Raw genomic sequence first — 13,519 nt, 5'->3', positions numbered from 1 at the left:
GGCATTTTTCAGCATGCAGGAAATGGGCAGTGCAGGGTGTGCCAAGACAGGAAGCCCGACTGATCGCCCGTACCCCCCCCTCCGCTGCCAGCGCTTCAGCCACTCTGAAGCCACGCTGCTGCTGCTGCTGCTGCTGCTGCTGCTGCTGCTGCTGCTGCTGCATCTTGGTTATTTTACGGTGCTGCTGCGTTCACAGACGGCACGTTTCCTGTTTTCATTCCTGCCTCCAGTCTCGTCACCGTGCACTGTACTGTGGTGCCGGACAGGTCTCGGCGGCGGCGACACCCTCCTCCGTGTTGTGACATCCAAACCATCAGGCGTTCCTCCTGGTGTCTGAAGCAGAAGTGTGAAGCATGGTTTTATGTAATCTCTGCTGCTGGGAGAAGTAGACACGGAATTGAGCATTGACAGATGGCGTCAGTTTTCACTGTAAAATGGACTCAAGAGAAAATGTTCTTGTCTCCTGTTGGGTTTGGTGAGATTTCTAAAGATAATAACACCTGGTCGATTGAAAGGGTGAAATCACCACACTTGGAGCTCAGTGCTAAGGAGTTATTTGTGTAAGATACCAAAACTCTGCATCAGTGCAAATGTCTGACAAGATTATTTTCTGGACTTATAATACTGTAAACAGCCTGAGATATGCGTCAGTACTCAGGCTTTTTAACTTGAGTTTAATGCTTTCTATATTCCTAATCCTTTTTTTTTTCTTATCACTTTGTCACTGTTTAATCTGTCCATATTAGTAGTATAGATTTAATCTAGAGGCTTCATCATTAAGGTCTAATAATATAGATCAAATCTCAATGATCGAATGTGTGTTTAATTAATGTCAGCACACAATCAGATGTGCCTCAGTCAAACATTGACTGAGATAAACGCCTTGATGCTGAAGGGTTGACTTGTTCTTCATCATAAGATGGAGATGAGAAAATAGGGGGATTGACACATGTGAAGCTTTAAAGCGCTGAACAGTCATTGATGAACGGATTCTCCGGCTCTGTCCTCCTCCGTCCACACTTAAAAATTCAGGATCACATAACCACAGCACTGTTAAACTGTGACAATTACCATCAGTGGCTGCTTGTTTCCTCCGCCGCCATCATTGCGTGGCCGCGCTGAGCCGATGTGCCTTCAGGACGAACATGTCAATCGAATTGCGTCCATTAGTCACATGAATCGGTCCGAGGAGCCACTGAGGATGGAGAAGTGACTGAAATAGTGAAAGCTCTCTCATTTAGCAAGCAGAAGTGTCTGCGCACGCACACACACGTGTGTGTGTGTGTGTGTGCAGTGCTTTGGCCCTTCAGTGGACACAGCCAGGCTGCGATCAGAATATCAATCGCGCTCCCGACAGAGGGCCTGATGGGGCTTGCCAGGCTTAACTTTACATGCTTCCAGCACTGTATCAATAACTCTTTGTTCAAAGGCAAAGCTGTGGCCTGCAGGATCCTTCTGCCGATGCCAAGAAGCAATAGAAATTATTGAATTGAACTGGCCTCTAATTAATTGAATCCTTATTATGTCTGAGACGAGCCAGAAAATAGATGTTGAGAGCCCCTTGTGGACGCGGCGTCATGCGTGTCTGTCCACACTGACCTCACTAAGGAGGCCTTTCCCCTGGGTTGATCTATTCCCTCCTTCCTAATAATCACCTGCCTCTCACCTCTGATTTGATTTCCCGTCGTCTGACTTCGTCAGCCAGTCCGTGCAGACGCGCGCAGCAGCTAATAGGCCATTGATTTACCGATGCCAGCGAGCGGCTACGGCCAACGCCAGGAGTCCGAGGCAGCTGGCACTCTCATTCAACCCCGGCACAAAGTACAACGTCTCACTGTGGCCTAATTGGGTCATCCTCATGTGGGAACTGGTTGCACTGGCGTTCTCTCAATCATCCCTTGTTTTCTTAGAGTTGCTGTTTGAGTGAAGTAAAGGAAAGGTGAATTTGAATGGAGCGCTCTCAGAAAGCACGTGAGTGGGACATCAACATGTACACCAGTTCTGTGTTTTTTTTTTTTTGGTCTCCACTTTGAGAGAACAACAGAGTCATGATTTGTTGTTGTAGCCGATAAACAGGAAATGACACAAATGTCACTTCCTTCATTGGCGATGTAGGGCAGATGTGGTCAGTGTACATATGACGTTTTGTGTGAGCTGACATTAAAATAGATGCTGCAACAGAGTCAAACTGAAAAACCTTTGCATTATCGAAAGGGAAGCAGTGGTAGTTAGTTGCATTGAGTCTCTGGATTGCTAAGTGGATTATATGTGAATTACGTTGGAAAACTGGAAGAAGCCTTATGTCTGGAGGACAGGTATGATATGAAATACTAAATGCAAATAAAACTCAAGTGGTGAGAGTTCTTTGTCGGTTGAAAAAAAAAGGACTTTTGGAGTAGCTGACGATATCCTTTTTGAAATCAAATGATCACAATTAGGTGATTTGTAATTTTAAAATCTTCAATGGACATTATGTCTGCTCATGCAGTTAGATTTCCACTGATGAAATGATACAAGAATTGATCATTTAAGTTTTTGTTAAAGCGCCTTTCTCAATGAGTGGCAAATAAGTATTAGCTGAAGACACAGAAATCTGCAAAATTATGCTATTTTGAGACATTCTTCCTGTTGAGTCACTGAATTAGTTTCCACAAATACTGCAAAAAAAAAAAATGTTGCTTGAACTCTTGGCAAATTATGGTTAAAACTCGTCTGTAGTTCACATGTAAGTCATTCATTACGTTTAAAAACCGGCACAACATGAAAATGACTCAGTTTTGGCACTTGTGACACTTCTGCACCAAACACTCAGAAGCCGGATAACAGTTGCACAACAGGTGTGTGACACAGTGGAGCATTTTTAACCTTACAAAATATGGGGGCCTCTTCCTCTTCCAGTCATTACGTCATGCGACTTCATGCAGAATGAGCTCGTACAGGAAGCTCATCGTGACATGACGTTCACTGAAGCCGGTAATAGTAGACCTCGCTGTCACGAGCACCTAAAACCATCGCTGTCGTTGCATCCTTCAGAGAGAAGCAGAGAAACAGCGCCATGTGCACGGATACAACAAACCAGGCGTCACTGACGCTGTAGTAAATACAGACGGGCGACGCTCGGCTTTGACTGGGGAAACAGCCTGAAGGTCTGAGCATCGTCTTCATTCAGCTCTCCTCTGAGCTGGAGTGTGTGAGCCTCACTGTGTTTGACCTTTACCAAACACACACACACCACACACACGTCTTGGCTCCTGATGCGAAAGAACAGGTGTTGACCTGAAAACGCAGCGTTTTGTGTACAGAAAGCATCACTAACGTTGCTCATTTATCACCCTCGCAGCACGCTGCTCTACACCGCTGGTAGTTAATTATTCACATTACTTTTCCAAAATGTTGCTCATAAATTAGATTTCTGTGAGCAGAACACTTGTTTGTTCTCTTGGAGCGATTGTGTGTCAGACTAGGTCTGTTGTCGGTGCGGTTAATGTTTCTTTCTGGACAAAATACATATTTAGGCCAAGTATTTGTTAGTTTACGACATGTTATTGTGAGCACAACAGACGAGACCTGCCAGAGAATCTGTTTGTCCACTGCAGATGTTCTTGCTGAGGGATCTGAATAACCATTGTACTCCTGATCTCTCCGTCTTATCTCTCTGCCTCATCCCTGTCCTCCGCTGCTCCTCCTCCCGGTGAACTTCCAGGCCCGACTGCTCACATACTGGAAGAGGAGGAGCACGCCCTGGACATCTGTAGGAAGTGAGATTTCGAAACGGGCCTCCCGTCCTCCGCTGACCTCGACCGCCACGCTCGGCCGTCACCACGTTGGTGTATTTACTGAGCGCGGCGTTTCGGGCGCCGTTTGGCTTGGCCGGTGGAGATGTGCGATTTCCTCCTCGTGTGAGATGTGATACGTCGGACAGATGTTGCTTCACAGCATCTTGTTTTGAAAACCATCTGAAACGACTTAAACTCTGAACGTCTGGAACGCGAAGCAGGAACGTTTTGTGGACTCGTTCATATAGATTTCATCTTCTAACTTCCTGTTTGGCTTCTTGAAGGCGCATAAAGAAACTCTTTGACGCCTTTCTCTAGAACTGGAGCTGTTTTTGGTCCAGATTAGAATACCTCACAAGTGGATATTGCTTTGTCTCCTCTGCAGACATTTATTGTTCCCAAGAAAGAATTATGATCTTTGTTTTCAGTGGCTTTTTTTTTTTTTTAATAGATGTTTTGAACCCTTGTGTTTTACTTTCAAATTTTACAGAGTATTCATTTTAAAAGGTGTTTTCTGGTCATTCAGCCAAGATGTTGAAGTGAAACAAGTCTTTTTTTTTCCTTTTAATGACAGGTAAACAGTTTATTATTGTGAGCTGAGAGCACATTTTGGTTAATTCCACAGCGCATTGCATTTCACAGTTGATTTAATTTTATCTCCTTCTGTACTAATTATATGCTTTATATTAGATCGCTTCCAATGAAGTGACTTCAGTGATCCCTGAAAGAGGATCAGGACTGATTTTTCCACATTTCAGAATCCAAACGTGTAAATTACCACCGTTTTTGTTAGCTGCCATACTAGCAGAAATTTTCTCAAAGTCTCTCATGAGGTTGCATTTCCTGTCCAGCATTTTCCTGCTCGTCCACTGCAGCTCATCAGAACGAGCTGAAGCTTGTGTCTTTGTCAGATGTCGAGCAGAACTTGGTGATCGTGGTCATTTTTTTTTTACATGAATGCCCCCGCTTTTTTAAAATCTCCTCAGCCTTTCTCATGCGTCAAAGTGTTCCATCCCGTCTTTAAGGTACTTGCAGCCGAGACGTGGCTTGAACTGACAGTTGTTTGCCTTTGAGGCTGCGGAGCTCCTCAAAAGCAGCGAGGTGCTCGGTCCTCTCAGCTGCTGCTGCTGGCCTTGAATACTAACAGCAGAAAATGGGTCATTCGCCCTTCTCCACAGTCTGCGCCGCTCTTCACGTGGTCGGTGAAGGAAAATCCTAGTTTGAGACAGGTGGAAGGTTGTCGTGTTTTAAAAAAGAAACATTTGACGGATTTGTGGGCTGATTTCTGTTTCTCTTCCTCTCCTTCTCTCACAGGCTGTCAGCATCAATAAGGCCATCAACACACAGGAGGTCGCTGTCAAAGAGAAGCATGCCAGGAATATCCTCATATTGTCCGAGTGTGTGTGTGTGTGTGTGTGTGTGTGTGTGTGTGTGTGTGTGTGGTGTGTGAGAGGAAAAAAAAAAGAAGTGATAGGAGAAGAAATGTTTTTTCATTAGCACGTGTCCCTCCTCGGCTGGAGGGTTATGTTAGTGCAAAATCCAAACAACAAGCTCAGTGTAACGTGTCTGCTGCTGGGCTGGTTTAGTCATGTGAAGAGGCTTTTTTCCCCTTCTTATTTAATTAAAACACAAAACACCAATTTGAAATCCTAAAGAGACGGATTATACTTCTTCTTTTAATCTCTTCTATATTAAACAACCTTTGAGTTGTCAAAACTTCAACATGATCACCAGGGTTTCACCTGCTGCAAGAGATGCAACAGTTTTCACTCATAGTTGTCATAATCGTGACTCCTGCACTTATTACTATATCTAAAAAAAACCGTCCTCGCAGTGGACCTTGACCGTCCCCGCCACCTTGCATCTTGGGGACCCATCATGAGAAAGGCGCCCACACCTTCTGGGCCGCAGTCAACAGACTCCCTCTGTCCAGCAACGCCGTGCTCGCTGGAAGTTCTGCCACGTCTTCCACAAGCTGCTGCGAGACGGACACCCAAACGTACGCCGCCGTGACCCCACCTGATCCAAAAAAATACTGAACACTCAATCTTCCATCTTTTCAACATTTTCCTTCCTGATCTTGACTTTTTGTTTTCACTCTGTTGTCTTGCAGGTGATAAAGGACTCCATGAGGAACAAAGCAGATTTAACGGACATGAGCAGGATGTGGGTAAGGAAGAAAGCCCATTATTACAGAGCTGCAGCACAGCACAGTCAGTAAATGACATATTTAGTCCATTAAGAAGTAATATTTTCCTGAGCGCCTTTATGGCTTTTTATATTTCCTTTCTTCCTTTAGAGCTGAGTTCAATGTGATTTTACATTTTCTTTAATGGACCCCTGCATATAGCACTACATTTCCCAAGATACTTAACAAAGATGATGAATTGTGCCGAATGCAGATAAAATCGGGAACTGTCCTGATTTTTTTTTTTTTGTGATAGCTGTATTTTTTTGTCTGTTTTGATACCCACTGGAAAAAAGACACTTTATCACAACTTTTGTTCTGTTCATTCTGTTGCTGCTGTACAATCTACAAAGAGCACAACCAAACAGACATTTTGTACAGTGAATGACATTCCCCTAAAGGAGATTCTGCAGATCTCTTCTTGTTGTAACAAACCTTGATTTCATTGTGAACATTTTGAAGTGTTTAAAAAAAAAAAAAATTGTTCCTGTATTAAACCATATCAAATGAATTTCAGTAAGTTGTAACAATTGAAAATTTTGCTTCTGGTAGTTAATTAGTTTCATTGTTTTATGTCACAGTATCGTTATCAATTCCAAACCCTGCCCCAATACTTTGCTCTCGGTTGAACTGACTGACTGGATCACCGGTTTTGCTGCATGGCCGGAGGATGAATAATTCATCACACTGCTGCCTTTAACAAACTCGCATCAGGCTGTCCAGAAATGCATCGTAGAGGTGTTGGTGTTGCATGAAGGAAGTCGTAAACTGACTGGACTAAGTAGATCTGTAATGTTTTAAGCAGTGGAGCCCCGCCTCCTGGTGACCGAACATGTCGTTTTCAGCTCAGCTGCGATTCACAGTGGGTCGTTAGCTCATTAAAAGCGCATTATCAGGCCGAAAAAGCCTCAAACAATTATAATCGAATAAGCCTGTTGCAAATAATCAGCAGCTGAGCAATGAACTTTATATACGGTCCTCACCAATTAACCCATTTTTCTCATAAAAAAAGAAAAACCCTGGCTGGACTGTAGTTGTTCTGTTTTGATCTTAACAAAAAAAATGTTGCAACTTCCTGGAGGAGCTGCTCCGTAACAAACGTGTTGAGCACGTTGATGCAAGTGAGGATGTTTCTTCACCCCGTCCACCCTTGTGATGAGATGTAAGCTTGTTTCGACCGCACTCCGTTTCGTCACAGCTTGTGGTTTTACGCTCCGCGTCTGAAGCTTCTGTGGTGGAGGCTGGGTGGAGGCTCACTCCCTCGGGTTTTTGGGTGTTTTTTTTAATTTTTTTTTATTTTTGCTGCTGCCACTGAGCAGGAGGATACAGGAAGTTTGGTGGCTGTGATCGGGGTTGAGGCCTCCCTATCCTGTCGTGTCATGACCGCCAACACTCCCGGGCTCCACGGGAGAGGAAGCGAGAAGCCATCGGCCAAATAGCTGCAGATATTCCGCTTTTGCCTTCCAAGCAGAACGAAGACATTCTCACCGCTCTGAACCTGTAAACTCAGCTGGTTTCGGCTGCTTTTCTCTCAAAACAATAGGAAGACCGTATCCTAGCTGCTGCGGTCGAGCTCGGCGGCGTGGCGGCAGAACCGTTCACGTGTTTTCCTTAAAAATATCAAACTATTCCTTTGCATTGCTGTTACTTTTATTAAAGTGTTGTTATATTCTGCCTTTGATCGTCATTCCTTTGTGTTTCTCCGCCCTCTCTCTCCCCCTCAGGGTCACCTCAGTGAAGGCTATGGGAAGCTGTGCAGCATCTACCTCAAACTGCTCATCACCAAAATGGAGTTTCACATCAAAGTGAGTCTGCCTGGCCTATAAAAACCCAGCGGCGGCCTCCCTCATCCCTCATTATCTTTTGTCTTAGACTCTCCTTTTAGTGCCAGCGCGTCTCTGCGGGGGGCCTCGTAGAAAATTCCTGCTTCTGCGCTAATGGCCTCTCAAGAATCTGTAATGTAACCTTTTTATGAGACGCGGAGCTGTGCAGGGACGGAGAGGCAGCGTGTCTGTTCGTGCTGGAGGAAGCAGTTCGGAGTGAATCACCGCGCAGTGATATCTTACCGGAAGGGCCGGGGTCGTCTGAGGACGTTGGGCCAAGATGTGTTCAATTTGTGAACATGAACAATATGTAATTTGTTATATTTGTTCGTTTTCCTATAACCAAGGAGCGTTATACGAACGTACATTTAAACCTGTATTTTCCGACAGAAACACGGCACCGTATTAAATCAGCGTTTTGTCCTCTATGAACTCAGGATATGTTTGCCAGGTAATTGATAATTAACCTTCCAGGGAGCAGACAAGCAGGTTGTTTTTGACGCGAACAAGCCTCCAGTGTTTGATCCAGAGCCAGAGATTTGTTGACGTCTCCTTCATGTGGAGGCAGAAAACACACCGTGATCACAAGGGCAAAGTCTGAGAGCAGCCGGGGGTCCGCACAATAAGTTTACCAAGGAAAAAAAAAAATCACAGAATTTACTTGAAGTGTCTCAAATTATGTTCCAGTTTTCAGAATGGCTGACATGACTGCTTGCGTTCTTTTGAAACAGGGTGATCTCTTGACTCCTGTTGATGGCTGAAACTTTTTCATTTCATTCTGCTCTTTGGACTAAATTCCCAGATTTGATTGTTTCAGCTTCATGCTGTGCATAAAAAAAGATTTAAAAAATCCCTCTTTTTTTTTTTTTCCCCAAGCAAGAAATTTAACTCAAGTATGGCAAGAAACCCTGTCAAAATTGAACTACAATGTAACTTTAAATGCTTGTTTTAGTGTTTTTTTTTTTTTTTTTTTTTTTTTTTGGCAGATCCATGAGATTGTGTTTTGTTAAACCTCAATTCAGCGGTGATTAAATGTAATGTGATGTAAATGAAGCCCATTCATCATAAATCTAATGAGTTGCCTTTAATCATTTCTGTCGACTGACTCAGAAGTTATTAATAATCTGAAATTAAGTCATAGTTATAAACGGAGATCGTGTTCCCTCAGACTGACTTCAGGACGTCTAAACTTCATGTTTTCCTCTCGTCTTGTTTTCAGAACCCCCGTTTTCCTGGGAACCTTCAGATGTCCAACAGACAGCTTGACGAGGCGGAGAGAACGACGTTAACAACTTGTAAGTGTGGCCTTGCAGCTGCTGCTGCTGCTGTTATCGAGGAGGGGCGAGGGTCTGGCCCGGTTTCAGAGTTTCAGTCTGGTTCTCTGTAGTCGGGGGACACAGGTGTGGAATGAGCTGAAACACTTCCTGACATTCAGACATGAATCAGCCAAATGAAGCTTTTCATGGAGCTGAAAGTGAAACGACCTAAAAGTTTAGATTATGGTGACAGAGCTTGTATTTCTTTCCGATTAAAAAGCAAAAAGGCTGAACACTGGTTTCTTACATCAGTGGGTTTTATTCTCTTTGCCTGCATCATTAATCAGCGAGGCTGCAGTGATCTGTTCAGTAACTGACTTTTGACAGTATATTATTTTTCTTCTCCTATATGATTCTGACAGATTACTAGAAAATGGAAAAATTAAAGAAAAAGAGACAATTGTCTGCTTAGGGATTCCATCATACAACCATCCGGTCACACATCTGGAAGATGAGCTTCTCAGCACCCTGTGAATGTTGAGACTTCAAGTAAATCACATTTTAATGAACACAAGCACCAGAAAAGTTGGAGTTTCTGCTGACTTTTATGCTTCCATATGCTATCAGTGCCATCGGTCTGCCTTACCTTTCTCACGTCTCCTGTTTACGCCTTTCTTCTTATTGTGCTTTCTTGCAGCTTCCAGTTGACGGTGGAGATGTTCGATTACCTGGAGTGTGAGCTCAACCTCTTCCTGGGTGGTGAGTTATTCTGACCCAGCTGTGCTCATGTGACCACACACACACACACACACACGTATTACTGAACACAGTGGTACAGTGGACAGGAGGATGTAATTTAATCACAGACGTGAAGTGACGATATGAAGCGTTTCATCAGAGCCTCGCCTCGCCTGCCTCGGTGATGCCGTTACACGGTGTACTGTAGCCCCGTTGTTGTCTGGGTGAGTCATCCTGGGTTAATGTGTCTTAAAGTATGGGCCGGGCTAAAAATAGACGGCTGGGATGTGACCAGGAGCTCAGGAGAAATGCAGGAAAAGCTGTGTGCTTTCATTCATGAGTGATCAGGAGGAAATTACATTCGGCTCTTTATTTATCCTGCCCTTCAGTCTGCGTGCTGATGAAGACGTCTCCTCCTCATCCTCCTCCTCCCTCCTGTCACCCCATCCTCTCTAGATAACTCACACTCTGCGTTCAACTTTATGTCTTTGTGAGTTCGCTGCTTTCTATTATTTCCGCTGTTGGAACATTTCTTTTTTAACCCCTGAACCAAACAAAAAAAAAAAAAAAAAAGAAAGAAAGAAGTACCTCACATCAGTTGTTTGAGCTTTTCACACCCAAATGTCAAAGCCTGTGACAGCTTCCGCCTCTGGTCTGGTCTGGTGTATTTTAGAAGTATCACGTCATCGAGGGGTGAGGAGGCCAGGCATGAGGTGTGCGTGAGTGTGTGTGTGTTAGCTGGAGAGGAAACCACGCCTCTGCACTCTACTGGCTCCCAGGGTCTGTTTCGGATGGTGTGAGCAGGCTGGCAGGGGAAATGAAAGACGGCTGTGACGACAGAGGCCGACTTCACACAATCCTGTTAGTGTTCGGGTCGCTGTTCTGCGTTAAACGTATTTCCTGCTTTTAGATAAAATACGAAATATAAGTTGAGCAGAGCCTTGTTTTCCAACCCTTTTGGGTGAATGGAGTCCGAGGAATTGAAGTTAATGGGGAACGCCGCAGCTCAGGTTGATTGACTCATGAAAGATTCATGACGGCTGAGTCTCGTGTGCGATTGTCTCTCGGTGTTTGAATTAAATGTGGGAATGGGGTGTGTGTGGCTCCCGCTGCGTTCATAATGACACCACTTGAGTTTACACACACACATGCAGTTTATTTGTGCGTATTGATTTAAGTAGCGTGTTGATGAGGTTGGTCTCTCTCTCCCTCCCCTCCTCCCCCTCCCTCCCCTCAGTGTTCAGCTCTCTTGACATGTCCCGGTCGGTTTCGGTGACCGCCGCCGGTCAGTGCCGTCTGGCCCCGCTCATCCAAGTCATCCTGGACTGCAGCCACCTGTACGACTACACCGTCAAGCTTCTGTTTAAGCTGCACTCATGTGAGTCCCTGGCCTCCGGCACACCTGATCCAGCAGCACTCACGGTTTCCAGTGAAATGATGTTTGTCATGACGGGAAACCTTGTTAGCTCCTGGTTGTTTACTCAAAGTGGACATCTCCTATCAACCAGCTCGGCCTGATGCTTTTTGATGAACATGCTTGTTCTTTGTTGTCTCAGTAAACGGATACACCGGTGAAAAAACAACAATGTCCCAAAGCAGATAAAATAAAGCCAAATTCAACATTGTAGTTGTAGAATGCAAGTAACAGGCACATGGTACAACCTACACACACACACACACTCTCTCTCCAAACCAGCATATGGCGTGAAAGGGTGTCAGATTACAAAGCTTTGCAAATCCCATCAAGCCCACATGTTGGCCCGGAGGAACAGGAACAAAGCAACAGAGTCTGACACTGAGAAATGGCAGCAACAAAAGGCTCAGAGTGTAATTGACACAAATCAAAATTAATAATATGATTTGACCAATGATTATCATTTGACAACATTTGAGCAGGATGCTGTTATCCTCAAAGGGTTCCTATTGCAACAACACGTCGTCAGTAGGGTGAAACCGGCCGGTCTCGTGACGGTTTGATCCGACACGTGGGTGAATTCTGATTCTGATCCGACATTGGAGACTGAACGCCACCGGATGAATCATCAAACATTTGATAGTATCTTAAAATGTATTTCTAATTTGCAGGAGCTTTATCTTCCTAGCAAGACGTTGATGATATTCGATTAATCAGCCACAGTCCATGAGGGAATTGAGAATTATCATCACAGCTCTGTTTTGAAAGTTTCCTTGACTCAACTCATTACATCCATGATTACTGAGGCATAATCAACGCTTGTAAATTACTAATCAAGACAAGCTCGTTGTTGACGGGGTTATCCGTAAAATTAACATTCAAGAAGTTCACAGAAGACGTTCCTGAACCCTGCTGCCGGAAGTCAGCCCGGCCAGCCTGGCTGCAGTTAACCAATCATACTAATAGTTTGAGCTATAGAAGGCGGATGAGTCACTAATAAATAGAATTATATTTCACACTGCAGCTTCTTTCATGCTGCCTCCGAGTCCCGAGCCGCATTTAATTCTGTTCAGTTTTTTATTTCGTCTTAACAGTCTTCGATGGAAGCATAATGCCACACACACACACACACACACACACACACACACACACACACACACACACACACACACACACACACTGCGCCCCTCCAACTCTCACACCACACATGCTTTTGTTTCATGACATCTTAATTTTTGGTTTGAAGCGCCACTTAAGTTTTTCACATCATCCAAAATTATTGTTGCTGGCTGTTGGAAGCTCGACTCTCCTGCTGCCAGTTTGACACTTTTTATTTCAAATCTGTGTGTATGTAGGCCACTGCCGTTACTGAGGTTTTACACAAAGGCTTTTTTTATGATTTTAGTTCATCTCTAGTACACTTAATGAAAAATTATACATTTGAAACACGCTCTTCTAAATGTGAATGATTATGAAATCGTTTTACCTTCCCCTCTGTAGTGATTTTTTTTTTTTTCCATTGTCATGATCGCATCTCAAACAATCAAACAGAAAGCGATTTCGGCTCTCTGGAGAGATCCGCGCCACACAATTTGTCTTCTTGAAATGTCTCAGTGAAGTGTTTTACATAAAATCACATTATACTGATGTGCACCTTCATATTAAAGGATTTCTGGACGCTCTTCCAGTACTGATGTGTGTGTGTGTGTTGCAGGCCTTCCAGCTGACACTCTGCAGGGCCACAGAGATCGCTTCCAGGAACAGTTTAAAAAGTATGAAGCTCCTTCAGTCTCTCTCACAGACATACGGACAGAAAACCAGTCGGCCACAGTTCCTCTGCTCTCCGACTGATCGTGACCCCGGAGACTGATCTTTCAGCGCCGTCATGATTGAATTTTTCTCCCATCAAACCGCTCAGCTCTGTCCTCCTTGATCTTCTGTCTGGTCCTCTCTCTCGCTCTCGCTCTCGCTCATCGTCTTTCTCTTCACGTCTGTCCTCGTCTCTCTTCCAGGCTAAAGAGTCTGTTCTATCGCTCCAGTAACTTGCAGTATTTCAAGAGGCTGATTCAAATCCCGCAGTTGCCTGAGGTGAGATCGACCCCAGTAAGTTGTGCATTCGCCACGTGTTAGCCACGGCAAAGCAACAAGTCGACCCGTGACAGCAACTCCAGGGCTCCGTTCCCTGAATGAACATATGATGCTTTCTGAAACTTCTAAACTATTACACTGCTAGTCAGTCTTTTCATCTTTCTCAAACAGTATCAGATTTATTTTCTTTGATTTCCAACATTTGCCAATAGCAGAACCTTGTAGTGTTTTACCCC

The 13,519-nt window shown here is 44.3% G+C and overlaps 1 protein-coding gene across 1 annotated transcript in view; it reads left to right on the top strand.

Annotated features, from left to right (window-relative positions):
* Positions 1-5,706: 5,706 nt before the first annotated feature.
* Positions 5,707-13,519, top strand: part of LOC115400708 (huntingtin-interacting protein 1-like) — a 13,334-nt gene continuing 5,521 nt past the window's right edge. The window contains exons 1-8 of the mRNA XM_030108719.1: positions 5,707-5,775; positions 5,890-5,946; positions 7,689-7,769; positions 9,007-9,082; positions 9,741-9,802; positions 11,019-11,159; positions 12,910-12,967; positions 13,208-13,283. Coding sequence (XP_029964579.1) covers positions 9,760-9,802; positions 11,019-11,159; positions 12,910-12,967; positions 13,208-13,283 — 318 coding nt within the window. The 5' untranslated portion in view covers positions 5,707-5,775; positions 5,890-5,946; positions 7,689-7,769; positions 9,007-9,082; positions 9,741-9,759. The remainder of the gene's footprint in view (positions 5,776-5,889; positions 5,947-7,688; positions 7,770-9,006; positions 9,083-9,740; positions 9,803-11,018; positions 11,160-12,909; positions 12,968-13,207; positions 13,284-13,519) is intronic.

This window comes from Salarias fasciatus, chromosome 14 (genome assembly GCF_902148845.1).
Source record: "Salarias fasciatus chromosome 14, fSalaFa1.1, whole genome shotgun sequence".
Lineage (NCBI taxonomy): Eukaryota > Metazoa > Chordata > Actinopteri > Blenniiformes > Blenniidae > Salarias > Salarias fasciatus.
The sequence above is the reverse complement of the archived record's forward strand: the minus strand, read 5'-3'. Positions and strand labels throughout refer to the sequence as shown.